Consider the following 20,652-nt stretch of genomic DNA (forward strand, 5'->3'; position numbering starts at 1 on the left):
TAAGTTATGATTTAAAGTCCCATCGGCAATGTTTCAGCCATATCGTGACTAAAACGAATTCTAAAGTCATCATACATAGTAGGTATATAACACCAGTCAGCGAAGGACATTTTAAGTACTAGATTATCACAAAAATAACTTAAAACTAGCTTTCATTGATCTTGAAAAGTTGAAAACATTTTGTCGACAATACAGTCATCGAAAACGGCCTATTGATCGCAAATACGCGTAGGAAGATCACCATACTAGGGACTATGGGTACTTGCAGTATTTTTGTAACCTGCATGGACTCTATCTAAATTCTCATCATACCGTCAGTCGTTGGTGATCGTAGCTGATATTAGTCATACATTAAACCCACAGAAATACCATGTATAAAGACTCTTGAATTTTTAAATTTACTTTGACTGTTTCGGGACTTACTCTCAGGAGGATATATTAGTACTGTGCCCATGACGCGATTCGTACTGTCAGTGCGTTAGATAAGGAACAGTGCTGAAGTAAGTATTGAACATGATATCAAGGCTCTTCTCCACCTTAAAGGATTCTTGGTCTGTGAAACGATAAGAAATGTTGTTACATTGTAGTGTGTTTAATAAACGAATAAATCTCTATGCTAGGTCAAATGAAGTTTCACATATCACCATTTGTACATATGGTAACGGTGAACATTGATCGGTACGTCAATATATAGCTGTTTACAATGCATCTAACAGTGGTAAGTGATAAAGAAAAGGTAAACTGACAATATATCGCTACTATAAGTAGATAAATAACATTTACCAAATTCTTTCACACCCATTAAGCAGACATGAGGTGCAATAGCAGCATGTCCTGTGAAAGAAACTTGAGAATAATATTGTCTGGGTAACAGGAATGCAATAGGCTAAAACTCAAAACACTCTTATCAGAAAACTGCGCAAAGACAAAGACTATAAAGTGCTCACCCAGCAATTTGAACGTTCAATACCATTAATGAGTGAGAGACTAATGTTCTAGCAGTATTCCAACAATATCACGGCGGGGGACACCAGGAATGGGGTTCATGCACTGCACCCATGTGGGTAATAGAAACCGGAGTTTTTGGTGACGAGCGAACGCTTTAACCAGTAGGCTACCCCACAACCCGTCAATACCATGAAGTAAATACAAAAGAATGAGAAGCAGTTAATTTTCTGGAATGAATCGAATGACGTCCCGTAGTGTTGATGCCGCTGAGTCGATGGTAAACACAATCACTGAAAAGTGTCTCTTCACACGTTCCCAGCGTGCCTCCACATCCGGGTCCTTTTCTATCTCAAACAGGAGGTCAACGAGGCCAGGGAAACTACTTCCGGCGTAGGAATCTGTGCTGCTCTCAGCCAGGAGAAGATGCCTGAAATTATAGTGAATAAACATAAACTATTTTCATGACAACAACGACGCCTTATGTCCCCTCAACACAAGGATACCGTATGGTATACACAGAGTTACGTTATAAGGTAGGACAACGTGATTCTAAGAATACATTCTCACTTTTTTAACGGCCTGCCTGGTAAACCCTCACTGTCCAGGAACGCCTTCTCCAATAGTGTCATCTGGTCATTGACAGCCCTGATAGCCAACGGGCTGAAATAGTAGAGCAGACCTTTGTCAGGCATACATAAAAGTAATTTGAATTCTCTGTATCCAAGTACATATGGCCAAACTGTTCAAGCCTTGGTTAGAGTTCAAAAGGTCACTGACAGTGAGATACCGGTAATACCGTTCGGTCCTAATTCTTAACATGTCTACACGACATTGAGATGGCACTGAGTGAGTTTAGTTCTGATGCCCATTTCATCTGTATTCCATCTATACGGGGGCGGTCTATACATAATCAAGTCTGGACCAGACGATCCAGTGATCAGTAGCATGAACATCGATCTACCTAAACGGGATACTATGACATGTGTCATTCAAGTCAGCGAGTCTGACCACCTGACCACCCGTTAGTCCCCTCCTACGACCAGCTTGGATTGCTGAAGATCATTTCTAACCGGGATCAGTTTTTAATCGGATCTTCAAGGGTCGATGGCACCGGAACCATTTGAGGTGAAATGCATGCATCTTTGCTGGCATTGGTAAATTTCTGTATACAGTATGGTAATCATCTTTAACCGTAGCATTGCAAAATATTATATATGTCTATTTTACTTACTCATTCCTGTTCATTTTAACCACTCTTTCACTGAAGTCATCAACCACCTTGCTGAAGTTTGCAATCACAGAGCCGAGGTCATCTAGAAATATACACATCATAATGTCATTTTAAACACTGTTACATAATGGATAGAGATTCCTAAAGGAATGATGCAGGACACTCGGAGAGTTATTCAAACGAATATTGCACTATGTGATGTTATATAACCATACCCTCCGTTTTCCAAAATCTTGAAATTAGTTGTCATCTGTGGGCCAGACAATCGAATGATTGATACTATGAGCATCAGTCCATCGGGTAAAATGATACGATATGAACCAAATCACCCAGACTAAAGTCCTGGACCTAGATTTTCGAAAGTCTCTCAGCGCTAAGATAGTCGTAAGTTAATATTAATGTACCACACTTACAACTGTCTTAGCGCTAAGAGAACTTCGAAAATCTAGGCCCTGATTTCCCATAAGGATACCATATGTGAAACCTATTTTTTGTGTCACCCGCCGTGATACTTCTGCAGTGTTGCTAAGCGCTATGAAAGTAAACTCACTCACTCTAGATTAGATTGCCTTTGACCATTACTTAGCCCTAAATCCTTACGATGAATTAACTTAGCAAGTTTTTATGTATACAGAAGCACACATTAATTAGAAACTTGTTGACGGCCATCTCCACAAACCCCGCACGTAGTCATATGATATTACATAACTCCATGCCACATACCAAAGTTAGTTATGCGGGCTCTAAGTTTTTCTCCATGGGCCTTATCAATGGCCTTCCAGTATCTGTCGAGGGCCTGGCTGTAGTCGGTGACGTTGAAGGGGATGATGAGGGAGTCGGCCAGAGAACGTGCCAACTCCGTAGCCATCCGGGACACAGCACGGTGGTACTGAGGGGCAAAGACAATGCGATTTATCATTCATCAAGTTTCGGTGTCATCTCATCTTCTATAGCGCAGTCTCCAAACACCAAGTGACTGCACGCAGTTCTTAATCAGAATCTGATTATTATTACCTCGGATAACCCAAGCTGCCTGATAGGCGCTTAAGGTAAAAGTCACATGACTTTATCAAACCGTGTATCCATTATGACACATGGCATCAAGGGAAGAATAATACTCACAGCGGCCATTGCTGGAGTACAGCATCATAGCATAGTACTGTTTCTGAATTCCCTTCAACACAAATTTTGGGTGTCACAATAAAAGTGAACCGGTTTTTGACACGTATTTTCTCATCGATAGATAGACCGAACTTATTAAAACGTTTCACAGAGTAACCCCAGGGTATCATCAACGAGGCTACAATATAGCTAAGAGATTGGTGGCAAATTATGTGAGCATTGTCGAATTTAAAACAGCATTTAATGACTATACATATTAAAGAGCAGACAGTCTGTTTCTATGGAAGGGGATTCAGAAATAGTTAATGCATGGACATCAGAAACAGTAGACAATCTGTTTCTGGGGAAGGGGATTCCAAAACAGTTAATGCATGGGCATCAGAAACAGTAGAGAACCTGCTTCTGTGGATGGGGATTCAGAAATGGCTAGTGCATGGAGATCGGAAAGAGCAGACAATCTGTTTCTGTCGAAGGGGATTCCGAGAGAGCTAATGCATGTGCGTCGGAAAAAAAACAGACAATCTATTTCTAGAAGGGAATTCTGAAACTGTTAATTCATGGACATTGGAAGGAGCAGACGATCTGTTTCTTTGGAACGGGATTCAGAAACGGTTAAAGCGTGTGCATCAAAAAGAACAGACAATCTATTTCTGAGGAAGGGGATTCACAAAAGTTAAATGCATGATAGTTTGGTCCTTGATGCCGTTGAGGGGATGTTCAGTGTAGTCAGTAGTCAAGTTCAGACATTGTTACTCACCTCAAATTGCTTGTCCATGATGTTTTTCACCGCATAGAACGTCTCATACACAGTATGATAGAGGGGATAGAAGTCCACCTTATACTTATACTGGAAACAAATGAATGTCAGTAAATTGTGTAATCGCAGAAAACTGAATTGACGTCTGTCAGGACGTATACTGCTGACAGTATACGACGGGGCACACCAGAAATGGGTTCCATATATTGTACCCATGTGGGGAACTGAACCCGAACTGGGCTCTGTCACTGACTCTTTATGCCATCTAAGAGATAATGAATGACCACAGCAGTGAGTGACTGAGTGAGTTTAATTTTACGCCGCTTTTAGCAATATTCCAGCAATATCATGGCGTGGGACACCAGAAATGGGCTTCACACATTGTACCCATGTGGTGAATCGAACTCTTAAACCAAACTATTCAACTTCTAGCCTACACCGCATAGTGATAAGGGTAAGGTAAACAATGCCGTTAATCAGTGGATTGTAAGAAATGCATTTTTTAAAAAAACATATAGACGACATGAACATGAATTCTTACTTTTTATGGGAATTCATGCTTTTTAAAATTTGCATTTCTTTTGCTGTTCAGTATATTACATGTGGTGTCTAAATCACATGATGACATACCGCATTGTAAACATATGACATGTCCACAGCTGTGATCCCAGCCTTCTGAAGTAAAGGGGCGTAGTCGCTCCCAGAACCTAAGTCTCTTATCCTGGTGGAAACAATACAAACAGAATACAACTAAAATCTATTTAACGCCCATCAATTAAAAACATTTACATTACGACGTGCTCATTATTGCATAAAAAGTGAAAACCAAACATGAAAGAAATGGGTGGATACTGTTTTCGCTGCACAAATTATTGACACCTCCAGATTTCAGTTGTATAATTCTTAGATGATTGCAATACAATATTTTTCCTAAATCAGTCAGTGGGTTACAGTTGGAACAATACACGTTGAAATCGGTTGGAATGTCAGCTACAGTTAAACTATATAGCAAATCTATCCCATTGTTGCCCGTTGTACGAAGTCCACGTTCGTAAGAGCGGCGCCGACTGGTGCCTAAATACCATGTACTGAACAGCAAAACGAAATCTAAGTTCATCTTTTAGTCTTCTGTCTAAAAACTTGACAAAAAGCCAGAGTTGTGCTTCTTTTGCTGTTCAGTATATTGTTAGCTAAGATGACTAAACGGTAATCTCACATTGGAATGTTCATGGATACATTATTCTGCCTCAGTGGAAAGCTGTGGAGCCAGGTATCGTACACGGTTGTTCGCCCGGCGGCCACCTCGGCGGGATTGGGGTTGGGAATCTGAAACACATGTACAGAAACACTATGTTTTTATTGTGGAAAGAACTTCAATCAAGCAATACTATTAACTACAATGTGAGCTTGGGTGGCCCTAGTTCCAAGCACTGTCCTGCTTGTGCCTGCACGACTCCGACTGTGTCATAGATGATCATGATGTCAACCACTGGATTGTCTGGTCTCAGAGGTTCAAAGAAAGACTATCATCAATCAAAACGTTTGAGTAAGTAGCCATATGTTCGGCCTGAATCGGGGCGGTGGGTTAGCCTAGTGGTTAAAGCGTTGGCTCGTCACGCTGAACACCTGGGTTCCATTTCCCACATGGGTAAAATATGTGAATCCCATTACTAATGTCGGCGCCGTGATATTGCTGGAATGTTGCTAAAAGCGTCGACAGCCGTACTCACTCACGACATGTATCAAATCGGAGCAACCCGTAAAGAATTAGTTTAGTGGTAACAGCGTTCGGTTGTCACACAGAAGACCCGGGTTCGATTCCCCACATGGGTGCAATTTCTGGTGTCATGATACTATCTATCAGCTCGGGCTCCCTCTCACTGCAACCATAGAACTGATTTTCTTGCTCATACATCTCACCTTTTTTGCTGCCTCGTATGTGACCCTGTACATCAGGGGCGTGCTGGCGGCCAGAAACGAATAGTTTCCTGCGGGGAGACACACTCCTTTAAGCACGTTGTTTTTAAAAAATTTTTTTTTTTGGGTGTGATGAACAGACACAAACGTATAAACCTTGATGAATAGTTCATAGTTACTTTGAAACTGTGATGATACTTCGTGTCAAAATAATTATGCACGTTGCATGTCTGTTTAGATATTGGGATATCATTACCCATAACAGATATGTCCACGTTGATATACGCCACGGTCCTTTCTCTCAGGTTTGTCTGGTATTGCTGGAAGTATTATTGTATATGATTAAAATCCGCCATTAGTAGCACATTCACAGGATTTAAAACATGTATATTATTAGTAGACACTCGAATTACAGGAAATCTGAGTCCCCTAGAGTATTTTCAGTATGTTGGGATTGAATTCAGCTTCCCAAGACACGGGTGTTACAACACCTACAACATTTCTGAACCTACTCCTCCAGACTGTACACCCCGTGTTATTTAAATACACATACACTCACTGGACCTCGTCTAAAATCTGTGTGACCTGCTTCGCAACAAACTTATTGGACCGGGCATACCTGTCTATCCTATCTGTGGACCCCAAAGTCTATGCCCCCCTTCATCTCTCTCAGTCGCTCTCCCTATCTTACTCACCTCCACCCACTCATTTGACCCCACCAGACCGTATTCCTCTGCTCCCCAGCTGCAGAACATGATGGATCGACGTGGCCGCCACTTGCCTGAGACACAGGCATAACCAGAATGTAGCATTTACAATATACATATCATTATGCTATGTTCACACATACACTGTCGTGCCATCGGTTATGAACGCTACGATTAGCCATTCGTAGCTGATCGTGGAAATTTTCTTGTATTTCAAATTTGGATACGAGGTGATGCGAGTCGATACGTTCTGATACAATTAGTTGCGCTTGGATGCGATATTGTCACTATAGGTCAATTTACGATGACACGATCTGTCACGGTCTGGTTTCAGATGCGATTGTCACGATCGAGTCCATGGCTGATACGATCTGACAAGATCATCACGATCGCGGTCACTGATTTAGGACGATCTGGTACGTGCAAGTTCGCCCCGATGCATTCATCACGAACCGATCGCACTGTTGCGACACGATACGTCTGTGGTATCGTTCCAAAACTACACATAGTTAACATCGCAGTTCTTTGATGAAGTCGTGCAGAGGTGGCCCAAGCAATCGACAGGATCGTCACCAGTTTCAGGCAACCCCTCTAACCTGGACTGAAACCTTGCCACTGGAGACAACTATCGGCCACTTGCGTATGGCTTCAAGTGTGGAGTATCCAGAAGAGTGCCAGGCAATTGAGCAAGCATACAGATATGAAGTGTTTAGCCTACCTGGACCCCTGAAGCCTGGACAGCCGTAGCTATAACCAGTTTGAGCAGAGACAGAATATCCCATAGGCCTGGGACTCTGGATGGCAATCGCATTGCTCAAGTGAGTGAGTGAGTTTAGTTTTACGCCGCACTCAGCAATATTCCAACTATATGGCTGCGGTCTGTAAATAATCGAGTCTGGACCACACAATCCAGTAATCAACAACATGAGCATCGATCTGCGCAATGTTATTTGGTATTTGTATATTTTGTCCGTCAGCTGGACAATGTCTGCGAAAACTGACCACTCTTGACCAGCTGCCCCATGACTCGAGCGGACTCCATTATGGCTGCTGTTCCACTGGACGGGTCAATAGCGCCGTACACCCAGGCGTCTCTGTGGTTCCCAACGAGCACGTAGCGATCTGCAGATACAAATTAAAATGTTTTTTTTTGTGAATTTAGGCAAAGTTAAAACACATACTGTGACAGAAATGTATTAATACACACATGCAAGGTTAGAGCACGCAACATCCAGGGGCTAAGCTACCATTATAAAAATATAGCCCGGGCTCGCATGATTTTTGCCATAATATTTTTGCTTTGTAAATATAAAGCTTTGCAACTTATAGGGGTTACACGAAGTAAATGGCTTGCCACGCACTCATCATCTTCCCATAAACCTGAATCATCACCGTCACATAATAGCACACTCTGTCATATGTCTTGTATTATCAGTGCTATAAACAATCAACACGTGACATTAAGGTAAGGTAATGACAATAACAGTAAAACAATTACTGCAGAATAAGTAATTGCTGTTTCTTTGCAGCTGCGGATCTAGTGGTAGGCGGTTGCGAAAGAAAATTCCCCGAGGAGCATTCCCTCTGACCGTTAAACATGATTTATATATATGTGCAGCTCCCTTCTCTAATATCCTGGATCCGTCCCACCCCTGCACTGGACACACAAAATGCAGCCTGAGGACAAATTGTCAGCATGTGAGTTGTGTCGCGTCGCCAAGGGAGGTAATTTCTGTGTGCTTGAAACAGATGGTTTGGCATCTTGCCTAACGTCGCACTATGTGGAACATGTTAAACCACATCTCATACTAAACAACAAAATAAACAAAATTCTATTTTTTGTCCATTTTTCAATAGAACACATAAAGATGAACGCTTGCTTTTGTGAGATTTCAATTTTTTTCGAAACAAGCGTTTCTTTTGCTGTTAGTATACATGCTCAGCAGAACACTTGATGCACGTACTCAGCCAAACCGACATCAAACATAAACCTCTGTTTAATTTTGTGTAATTATGTGTCTCTATATGTGTCCGCGTGTCTGTGTCTGTCTCATAGTTCACCTGGTTCAGTTAATCCTTTGATAATACCAATGACGTTGTAGGCAGTCTTTATTTCATTCGTTGTTGATATGTTCATTTGAATCTTCCTGTGGAAAACACATGAAAATAACCATTTGAGTAGCTGTACAATGAACATTTGAGTATTCGTATGATTCATTATATATACATTAATAGTCAGTTTTATTCATTATGAAGACCACTGGCCAACAATACAATCATTTGTCATTAAATAATGAAAGCGCACATAAAATACGTAACCAAGAAATGGCTATATGAGTTCCTGGTTTTGATGACACTTTTGAAAAAGTTACAGAATGATACTATGCTCCTGTTAAAGGCAACACTGTCAAGAACGGTTAACTGAGTACAAATGCGTCGTGGAAACTAAGTGATGACGATAGGTGCTCGTGACCATGGAATCGTGTCCTGGTTTACCGCTAAAATCCTCTAATCACAATATGTATAAAATCGTGTAAGAAACTCCGTACAAGCAATAGGAATAAAACGCAAAGCAAATCAAGCCATAGTACTTATCACATTTCAAGAAGTTATCAGCTACCGCTTTCATTCTAAATTTCTCATTAGGTGTGTCCTGAAGGCGTAATAACCATACAACGTCGCACTCCTTCCAAATGATAATCAAATTCCTACAGAATCCAAAATACGCTCATAATAAAAAATAATAATGTGCATTAATAATGCGCTGAATTCCACACATGGAGTGAAACAAAAGAAAATATTTACAAAGCAAAGCAAAGGTTATGCTAGAACAAGGGTAAAACAAATCAGGAAAGTTAAGTTATAGACTGTGATATCGTTCTAAATAAGTCAGTGTAGGGAGGAATTTTGAGTTCAGTGGGGAGCTGGTTCCACGACACCATAGCTGAAGGATCGAAATCCGAATGCATGGAGTTGCTCTCCAGGAATTGTGAGGTGGTGTTCACCTGCCGATCTTAATATTCTGGAAGGACTGTACTCGGTGACTAGCTCAATAAGGTAGTGTAGAGCCGTATTATGATAACACTGGCGGGCAATACCTGGGACCCTCAATTTAACATTTATAACATGTCAAGCCTTAGTAAACGTTATCATGTACCTTAACTGCACAACGGGTTACACAACTAATGAAAGCTGGATCGATGCTTCCCAAGAATCTAGATATAGTCGTCGGTAAGAGTGAGTGGGTGAAATTTGCCTAATGCCACTTTAAACTGTCTTTTGATTATATCTTGGTGTCTCAATGAAAACAGCATGGACATTTAACGTTTTTACACAGTGAGTTGTCATTAAATGTCATTTCCTGTCACTTGAAACACTCAGTGACAACTATCCACCAGGGAGATGATGAAACATGCACACCAAGGGGTCTTCGAAGTCCTACCCCAACGACTCCCAAGAAAGAGTGACGGTCCATGATGTACACGCAGTTTTTGTGAGAACTATACTCACCACCCTGTCTTCTCCAGACCTGGCCCCAGTCTGTAGGTGATGTTGAGACCCCCTCTCCAGGCAACCGGGGCCTCATCTCCTCCCATCTCTCTGGGGGTGGGACAACATGAACAAGAAACAGAATGTATGAATACTGTCCAAGATATTCCATAAGTAGCGATCAATCCAGTCATATCTACAGATTAACTACTGGAATATACTGAAAGAACTACAGTAAATCAGCGCCATGATCTCTACATGTATATACTTAAAGGAATATAGAAAAGTTTTGTCATGCTCTCAACTGGTATGTACTTAAAGGAATTTAGAAGATCGCTGTCATGATCTCTACAGGTGTATATTTAGAGGGATATAGAAAAGCTTTGTCATGCTCTCTACAGGAATATATAAAGAAATATACTTAAAAAGGAATTATATAGAACATCATTGTCAGGATCTCTAAACTAATATACTTAAAGGAATATAGGAAATCAGTGCCATGCTTTCTGGCTGGTAGAAATCAACGCTAAATAATAGCCAGTGCCAATCATGTGCAGGAACAGATTCACTGGGACAAGTAGAGGTGAACATTGCTTGAATTGATCACTAAACACAGTAATGGCACAGTTACAAGTGGGAAGGGTATACATACTAAACGTGTTCTGTAATGCTGGTCATATTTACCTTCCGCACAACCTATTTACTGCATGACACCAAGCTCCAGTTCTCCTGACAGTGACTTGCAAATACTCGAAAGTTTGAACACATGACATTAAGATAATGGATCAGAACAACCAATGACACAATAGGGGATTCACCATGAAAAACAACAAAGGAAACGCAACTTTTTGTAAAGGTTTTAGTTAGAAAACATAAACATAAACGTTTACTTTTATGAAATTGACTTAATTTTTTTTCGAAACTTGCGTTTCTTTTGCTGTCCAGTAAATGTTAAACTGGATGCGTAATATTTACCTGAGGATTTGCTCAGCAATGTCATATCCTATGGGGTGTGCTGGTATTTTGGGAAGTTTAACGGCAGAAGAATTTTCAGGATACCGATATGCAGTTTCTGGAGGGTTCAAGAGAATCAATTTCAAATCTACAAGCATTATCTGTTTATTTATGGTACAATCCTGATTACAATGTTAATGCCGTAACGTGGTCAGCGTTGCTGACAATATTCATGATGCCATAGTCTAACTCCGTTGATATATATATACTCACAGAAAAAAACTTTCGAAATAGAAAAATTCGTTTTAACATCTGTTTGTTTGAATTACGCGTGCTCAACGTCAAACCTACTGATTGCTGGATATCCTGGTGTTAGCGGGTCGCCACCACCGGTAAAGATTGTCCCCCTTTGTGCCCCTGACCCTGGCAGCCACCATGTTTCCGGGTAGACACGTGGGTCGCCCTCCCACGTGTAGTCTGCTGGGTCTGAGAACATGATGACACCAATCGCGCCGTGGTTCGCAGCTATCTGAACCTACATCGAAAGGGCAACTATATAGATGATATGTCGGAAGTGGAGAGTTCGGTGTTTTCTGTGAGGCTGTGATCCTTGTCAAGCCATTATGTTGATGGTAGATACGATTACTAAAAAATTTTGGAACGGCTATTGAAGCTGTGACAGACATATTGAACTTTGTGTAACTTGCGTTGATGGTGTGATTCACTCTACCTTACTCCCTCTGAAGATCTTCCCGTATCTGACGATAACGATCTTCCCCGTGACGTTCATACTGGCGTTCTTCTCCAGCCAATCATAGTCCTCGACTCGGCCATAATTTACGTACACCATGTCGCCCTGGTGACCAAAGGTTAACTTGTACATGGCACAGACACTAGGCATTTCCAGCGCGGAACTGGTAAGATCCGACTGACGTGTTTCCATAAATATTCAAGCAGTTACATTTCACATTTTCTGAGAGAATATGCTCTTTCAAAGAGGCTTTCAAAGAATTATACAGGCATCGCTAACAATTTGACGATGAGGGTTAGAAGCTTCAATAGCTCATAATGGCTTCGTAATGTTGCATCGCAAACACGGTAAGGACAAATTTAACTAAAATGTCCCCGTTGTGACTAGTGTCATGATTGCCTCATAAAGAAGTACTGTACGTTTTTGCATGTGTCTATGACCGATGCAATCTTTGGGACAGGATACGCCTGCTTTTGGCAGTATTCGAAATATACCCAAAGGCAGATAAATACACACTGTTTGCAACATGCTTTGTAGCCAGCAAGATGCCGTGATTTACTGCACTTGATAAGTGATTAGAACGTGACTGAAACGACTTGTACACCTGGGATTTTGAGCGAAATACCAACCAGTTTCTAAAGGAGCAAACAATAAATCAGGAGACATTACTTTTGAAATACTTCAACCCTATTTCTACATTCAAGAAAATGAAGAAACGTTACATTAACAGAATACACCAGATACAAGAAAATGGTTATTTGATGTCTCTACAGCTCACCTCCACTAAACCTGCCGGGGAGTAGGCGTTGTAAGGCGGCAGCGCATCAGGGTCATCTTCACCAGTCAGATTAGCTTCCTTCAATGGAGACTCGTACACCACTCCGCCAGTGTCGTTTAGGACGCGCACGACGTTGGGGTTGTCCGCGTCGGGAAAGGACAGAAGGACGTCATACGGCGTTAATTTGACGTCATCAAAACCCCACTCCATCCATTTATCCTTTATCCAGTTTGCAAGGTCAAGGTTAGTTTGAGAGCCTGCAACGTGTGGTTTGCTAGACAGAAATCTGAAATGTGGAAACGCATATGAATTGCACGTGTGCGCGTGTGTGTGAGGGGATGATGGTGTTGGTTAGTCGCTATCCGTTTCTGTATGATATTCTTCGTGTGGTCGCTTCAGAGGCATTAGGTAGATGTGATACAGTGACAAGTTAGTCATTCAATGAAACGCGTGTTTCATGCGTGTGCATTATTGCATTCCATGCACACGACGTTGTTTAGACATATCATACTCTCGCTGACTTAGGTAGCTCAGTGAACGTAATACTAAACATGAGTAAAACATACTATAATAGCATCCACTGTAATATTCACATCTTATTAGGACTCAGTCTTCATAAACATTTTCTTTTCACCAGGAGTGCCACTGTGTTGAGGAGACGAGGAGAGCTTGAATGACATTCCAGTCTCTTCTAACAACTAAAGAATGAGATTTTAAATTTTTCTTTATAACTATCAAGAATAAGGTCCTTACTTAAGATAATTCTCAATTCGTTTGTTATCCACTGCCTCCAATAGTTGTTTTCCTATTTCCGGATCAACCTCTTTAATTATTGTCTCGGGGACACCTTCCAAGAAGACTCCATTTTTATCGGGTACTACTTCCGGTGTCTCCGCTGTTGATTGGCCAGGACATATTGCGTAGCGACCAATGATGATCCCGATGCCCAGTCCGGCAAGTATGGCAAATACCCCGGTGATGTAGACATTTCGTTTGGATGTAGTGCCAGGTTTACTGTCTTTGCTATCGTCCATTAACTGAAACTCGCCCATGACTGCAGATTCTGTAAACAGAAATGCAAAGATTACATACACTTTGGTGACAAGCCCGCTTTTGGTTGAACAGAATGCAATATTTCCTTCGCAAATGAAGCAAATTATTGCGACAATTTTGTATTGTTGATTCAAATACATCATGAGACGTAGCTCGGGAATTACCTGATTATTACCTAGCGAATCACTTTTACCTAGACGCAAATATTTGTAGCAAAAATCATGGAATGACCGATGTCTGCATAAATGAATCTCCATGTAAATGCAATATGGCATCGGTCCTCATCAGCTACTGTCCAAAAATGGTCACTGGCTTAATAGAATCACGCCAAGTGTAAACTTGTCCTTGTCTCGAGTCAGAATCTATCTTGCGTAATTTTACCCGCAAACAGTCGACAAACGACGTGGCAAATAAACAGTAAGTAGGCACGATGAGCATTCTTTAAAGGCCATACACACTTCATTGACGCACCCACTTCAATATAAAGTGAAGTCTGAGGTGTTTTCAAGTTCATCAAGACAGTTTTGTTCACAGTATGTTGATATGTATGGCTGGCTCCAGACACACACTGACATATCACGCATCCATCGGCATGCATGCATATTTTTTACACTGTAAACCGGAACATTTCTAAAGAGTTAGACGCGATAGCTGACACAAATGTGAACATCATTATGGCATGTTACACGTTTAATAACAATCTTCCCGTGAAGATCCGGGTTGGCACTGATGTTCAGTAACATATGCCCTTCGTAAGATGCAACTACAGTAGAATATGGATATAACGAATTCCAAGGGACCAAGAAAGTTATTCACCTTTGACCACCATCTGTGATTGTAGAGATGTAGAGACATGTATATGCTAAGGCTACAAATCTTTATTCTTGTATACTGACATAACATTAAAATTCTAAATTTATCGAATGCATGTAACGGGATCTGGTGGTCAGGCTCGCTGACACCTGTTATCGTATCCCGATAGCGTAGATCGATGCTGATGATGTTGATCTCTGTGCTCTGGTCCAGACTCGATGTTTTGGATATAGCTGCAATATTGCTAACTGAGGCGTAAAACTAAACTAAACTTACCCATTCTCTACAACTTTCCTCCATAACCCTTATTTTGCTGACCTTATAGACACACATTTGGCCTTTCGTTGCTCTTTAGGTATCAGCTAACATTGAGTTATGTAACTTAAATCAGAGCAATTGATTTATTTTCTCTCTCTTTTCTTCTTGTTCTGATTTATATTATGTATGCTAAACGACAGTTTCGCTGTAAGATACTCTGAAAGCCCTAAAGCTATATGCTCAGAAAAAACATACGCTTCTACGTTAATTAATACGCAAAACCAGAAATGATCTTCCCATATGGTTCCTAATGCAAGTGAGGAATCGAACCTGGGTCTTTGGTATGACGACTGAACGGTTTACCACTAGGCTACTCAACCGTCCCTGTCGTGAGTGTGAGTGACAATGTAACAAGCTTAGGGTTCTTTTCTTGTTCTCTTTCATTCTATGACCTGACTTCATAACGACAATCTACGACACGGGCCGCCGTCATAAAGACATGTCGTAATATCACGCTTGACGAAGCACTGCTATGTGTTGAGGCTCGTGTACAAATCATCAACATGTCATGGCTTTAAGAATTCTTCATGAGGTACCCCGTGTACCCTTACTGTTCTTCACCACTCTGGTGATGCGCTGACTCGTCAACTTTTGTTCAATAGGTAGTGAATCAACGCCAATCATCAGTGAAACCGGCTTGTATTTGCATCGTCATTGTCTTCAAGGGGACGATGTTGGAACGCCTTTTTCTAAAAGCAAACATCGGGCAATACTGGGGTATACATTAAAGTCATACTCTCTGTATATTCATCTTGTTGTCTGAAAACATACAGCGATTCCCCAACTATATCGGATCAGAGACCTCTATTATATGGTCTCTGATCGGATGCACTCCGTAAAAAACACATGGGTCTAAAACTGTATTGTGAGGTTTGATGAATAAATAAAGATCTTGTCGACAAATCTTGTGTCGACAACGTCTTCACAGAAGCTTGTAACGATGAAATATGTCCTGACTGCATCTATACAACGGATCAAATGTTAGCTCAGCTTCATTGTTAATGCTAAAGATTGAAAAACTGCTTTTGTGTTACACAGGCACAGGTGCTGAAACAAATAACATACCTTACGATCATACTGAACACTGTGCTTACCTCAAAGCTGCCGACGAGCCTGTGTTTGCGTCAGTGATCGGGGAGAGCAATGTGTACACCCTTTTGTTGGACTGTAGCTCTTCAACAGGGAGAAAGATTAAGCTTTTGTGCGTTTACTCGCTTTCGACATGCTTCACTGGACCTTAAATAGCTGAAAGACAGCAGCACCCTGGTGTTGAATTGTACTATGACTATGGAGGTGATTCAAACTTCGTGTAGATCCTGTAGTGATGTAGAGGAGTCACGGTGTGTATGTCGGCTACATTCTCAGCTGTGTGTATTCTTGCATTCAACCTATAAATTAGCCAGTTTGTTGTGGCAGAACCATCCATCCGTCCACCACTCGGACCTGAGACGGATCCGGTTACTGTCAGCGACTGTACACAATACCTAGGTCACCTGTTTCAGCTGACAGGTGGGAAAGGTATAGATGTCAAAATCCCGTTTTGAAACATCTTCGTCCGTCAGTACCAAGACGATTGCGATGTGAATATTAGTTAGTGCTGCCACAACTCCTGAATTATACTAATAGGAGAGGAAACAGTCCGCCATCTAAAGAGTGAAAGGTGTGTTATCGAAAATAGAAACATAATATTTAGTTATTCATCTGATCATTGTTTTATCATATTAACAAATTCGATGGAAAAATATACATCCTGTTAACAGAAGACACACCCAAAGGGAGGTATGTTGCAACAACTCGATCAGTTGAAAAAGGCAGTCTTCACGACACTGACCCTTAGTAAGCCAGGGCGTGGCGTAATTTACGGCTGACAAGGATGTTCTTAGAAGCACCCCATATATGAAAATATCACGTTGCTGTATTCACATTGTAAATGAAAACACATCTGAACGTATCATGTTTCCAGGAAACATGTAAACCGTGCAACATGGAGGTGCAAGACTTTGGGGTGACTGAGTTACGTTATACGCTGCTTTAAGCAATATTCCAGCAATATCACGGTTGGTGCACCAGGTACGGGCTTCACACATTGTATCCATGTGGAAATGGAACCCCTGCTTTGACGACTAGATTACGACAAGTCAACATATACTATATGTGCAGATGGGACTTGGCGTTTCTTTTCCGTGGCTGCCCACTGTGTTTTGAAGAGGAGCATCCGACCATGACCCACATTTTAATATAGCAATATTTGTGTTTTGTGCAAAAGTCTGAATCACTTTGTAAACAGTTGTAGTAGTGCCTCAGATACAAAATCAGAACTTTCCCAGGTCATCGAATTCACCTGATGCTATAGCATGTAATCCGGTGATTTTACTGTAGAGCAGTAATCGACACCGGGGAATTTATAACTTCCCCAGATATACAATTAGGTGCATAGGTAACTAATGATAACCAAACGTGAAAAATCTAGGTCCATATAATGTCTGCAAACAAAATTTACTCTCCCTTTACCATCTGCCCAACCATAAATCCTGACCTTTACGGGTCCTGATTCGTATCATTCAGTTCAAGGTCGCACTTTGTGTTTTCACTTTATAGGCAATGACACAAATTTCTCACACATGCCTTATATAGTTATATTTTGACAAGGGCATACCGTGTGCACGTCTTAGTCCTGGTGTCCTAGTCATTACTGGAGTTATGTATAAGGTAGCACACACATATCACAGGCAGCAACAACACTGACATATCTAAGGCAGTGACACGGTACACGTGTCACAGGTGGTGGCCCCTTACACACATATCACAGGCAGTGACACTTTGCATATGTCACAGACAGACATGTTACACACGTTACAGGCAGTGACGCCTTACACATATATTATAGGCAGTGACACCTTACACATGTCACAGGCAGCGACACTTTACACATGTCACAGGCACACATGTTGCACACATGTTACAGGCAGTGACACCTTACACATATATATCAGACAGTGACTCTTTGTACATGTCAGACAGTGACACTTTACACATGTCACAGGCAGATATGTTACAGACAGGGACGCCTTACACACCTTACACACAAGGACACTTTACACACATATCGGAGCCTAGTGGTTAAAGTGTTCGCTCGTTACGCCGAAGACCCGGCTTCGATTCCCCACATGGGTACAATGTGTGAAGCCCACGTTCTGGTGTCCCCCGCCGTAACATTGCTGGAATATTGCTAAAAACAGCGTGAAACTAAACCCACTCACTACACACATATCACAGACAGTGACATCTTACACGTCACATACAGTTACACGAATATCATAGCTGTCAAACTGTGTTTCCAAAAGTATCGAATAACAGTCGGACTGAAGAAGGAGCGAAATAAACAAAGATGGCGTCTAGTGAAGACGCGCTGTCCGTTCGTACGCATTTATAGCATTGTGTACCTACGTACATTATTCCGACGAGTACATCATAAGCCAGGGTGTACGTGTGTTCCACCCCTTGTTATTAATCATAAACATTAAAATCACAGAATATCACATGGCAGAGAAAAACTACAGACGTTTATTAGATTGTTCTGTTAATAATATTATGCTACGCGTGAAAGATCACATGTAATGCAAAACACAATTCTGCAGATTCTGATACCTTTCGGTGTGGACTTACGGTAGCAAATTATCAAAAATACAAATTCAAATTAGAAAGTTGAAAAATAACGCAATGATTAGGTTTCGGAATGTGCAGTGATTAGGTTCGCAATGTGCAGTGATTAGGTTCGCAATGTGCAGTGATTAGGTTCGCGGGGCTCGAACCGGGATGCTTGGATGGTTTATTCAGATGAAGGCTACTCGTTAAAGCACAGTATGTAATGAGTGCAAGGATTATCGCTGTGGTCGAAGGTGGTGTACTCTTTTTGCCTGTACGGGATTAAAATTATTGCCAGCACTAGCTGGAAAACAGTTAAGTTGTGTTTATTGCATATAGTACCCGCAAATATACGAGTACGAGTCACTATAATTGTTCAGGTACCTGACCGTTAACCCTAATCCGCTTAAAGCGGCCAAGTAACGTGCAGAAAGACATTACACCGGTCGAAGTTGCAGAACAAAAATTGTTTCTTGTGATTACAAATGTCTTGGATCTGCAGATAAAAACACACTGGTTCCATACCCTTTCTTATTTTTCCCACATCGTACTTTTAGGGGTTTGGCGGATTTGTAAACCAAATTTTCAAGAAAGTGTAGCTTGAAAACTGGAATGTTTTAATTTATTTCCACGGAAAAATAAAAACATGTTGAAGCCTCTGTCACAGACAAAACTCAATGCCTGTTGTATTGACACATACATGTCTGTCTGCCTGTCTGCTAAAGATAATATGCAATACACAACTTCAATCATTGACCATATCCAATTTGAACTAACACTATCAGGCTATACGCCATAAATGGCTCAAGCACCTGAGTTCTTTCTCTGTCACATTATGTAATTAAACAGACAGGCAGATGTGACACTTGTGCACGTGACATGTTATGATTCCTTTTGAATGTAAACAAACTGCATCCATTTTCCTCGGATGACGTCATCGGACGGAAACCGGAGCAAACTCAGACTGTCTATTTCAAGTCTTACTTTCTACTTGGACGAACGACAGTTTCCTGAAACGCGGTATTTGTTGATTGAATCGTACGCAGAGTCTTAAAACTGAACATGTATTTACAAAACACAACATCTCTATATACACACACCTGAGCGTGTCGGTAGATGAACAAGACAGTGAAAGTCTCCGTTACATCTGAGTGCACGACCTCTCTCCCTGACTTCGATGCTTCGGCTGCTTCGTTTCGAGGATAGTAAACCCAAATACAAAATACATGTATTGTACTTTTGGTTTCCAGTTGTACGCTCATAATTTTGTTATTTGTTTTTCATAATCGGAAATGTATATTATATGTCAGGAATAAATGATAATTGTGATTCAATTATGTTTGATTTGGGGTTGCATGTAAGCTTTAAGAATGCCAGCCCAAGACCGTAACCTCTCAGTGTGTGAGTGAGTTTAGTTTTAGACCGCACTCAGCAACATTCCAGCTATATGTCGGCGGTCTGTAAATAACCGGATCCTGACCAAACATTCAAGTGGTCAACAGCATGAGCATGGATCTGCCCAATTTGGATACGATGACGAGTGTTAACCAACCCGATTCCGTTAGTCGCCTCTTATGACGAACAAGGGTTGCTGAAGATCAAACCCGGATCTTCAGGGGTTCGTAGCCTGTCGAAGCACCGGCCGGGCACTTGTGTGCGACGAGAAAGGAGCGATCCACTCTATTCGCTGTTTGCAGGGCCAAACCGAATCATGAATATAATACACGATGTTAACTGTTTCCATATGTTGTGACCAGTTTATACCGGGACATACATGTAGTGGTGATATAGGTGCCGATATTGCTATCAACTTGAAATATGGATATGTGTTCTCAGTAAGAGAAGGACATGGTTTGCCCCAGATATATGTAAAGTGTGACAAATATAAAGGAGAATAAGCAGACATTCTTCATGACATAACCCACACATTACAATGGTCCAATTGCAGTCAACAAGGCGATGAGTTTATGACCCTTGTTGATGTTTAATGTTGATTCATGCGTGTGTCGTTTGTTAGGGATCGGTCATCATTCATTCATTTGAAGAATGTCTTGAGAAATGAGTTGATGCTGAAATGGGGAATCAAAATCACTGAGGTGCACTCTGAAACTTTTCAACGTGTGTTCTTCATGAATACAATGCGTGAAGCACACTTCTGGTGCAACCCTC

General features: G+C 41.3%; 1 protein-coding gene across 2 annotated transcripts in view; it reads right to left on the bottom strand.

Moving 5' to 3' along the window:
• Window positions 1–576: 576 nt before the first annotated feature.
• Window positions 577–20,652, bottom strand: part of LOC137293527 (N-acetylated-alpha-linked acidic dipeptidase 2-like) — a 43,687-nt gene continuing 23,611 nt past the window's right edge. The window contains exons 1-19 of one of the 2 annotated variants that reach the window (XM_067824130.1): window positions 15,933–16,234; window positions 13,408–13,717; window positions 12,655–12,940; window positions 11,856–11,981; window positions 11,477–11,660; window positions 11,147–11,243; window positions 10,193–10,282; window positions 8,744–8,829; window positions 7,685–7,804; window positions 6,671–6,756; window positions 6,232–6,295; window positions 5,979–6,046; window positions 5,275–5,384; window positions 4,689–4,779; window positions 4,059–4,148; window positions 2,903–3,068; window positions 2,180–2,261; window positions 1,516–1,608; window positions 577–1,375 (exon numbers count right to left, since the gene is read on the bottom strand). In XM_067824130.1, the coding sequence (XP_067680231.1) occupies window positions 1,168–1,375; window positions 1,516–1,608; window positions 2,180–2,261; window positions 2,903–3,068; window positions 4,059–4,148; window positions 4,689–4,779; window positions 5,275–5,384; window positions 5,979–6,046; window positions 6,232–6,295; window positions 6,671–6,756; window positions 7,685–7,804; window positions 8,744–8,829; window positions 10,193–10,282; window positions 11,147–11,243; window positions 11,477–11,660; window positions 11,856–11,981; window positions 12,655–12,940; window positions 13,408–13,706 (2,346 nt within the window). In that variant the 5' untranslated portion in view covers window positions 13,707–13,717; window positions 15,933–16,234 and the 3' untranslated portion in view covers window positions 577–1,167. Of the gene's footprint in view, window positions 1,376–1,515; window positions 1,609–2,179; window positions 2,262–2,902; window positions 3,069–4,058; window positions 4,149–4,688; window positions 4,780–5,274; window positions 5,385–5,978; window positions 6,047–6,231; window positions 6,296–6,670; window positions 6,757–7,684; window positions 7,805–8,743; window positions 8,830–10,192; window positions 10,283–11,146; window positions 11,244–11,476; window positions 11,661–11,855; window positions 11,982–12,654; window positions 12,941–13,407; window positions 13,718–15,932; window positions 16,235–20,652 lie in introns of those variants that run through there. The other variant, XM_067824131.1, reaches the window with a different exon arrangement.

The sequence above is a fragment of the Haliotis asinina genome, chromosome 8, assembly GCF_037392515.1.
Source record: "Haliotis asinina isolate JCU_RB_2024 chromosome 8, JCU_Hal_asi_v2, whole genome shotgun sequence".
NCBI lineage: Eukaryota > Metazoa > Mollusca > Gastropoda > Lepetellida > Haliotidae > Haliotis > Haliotis asinina.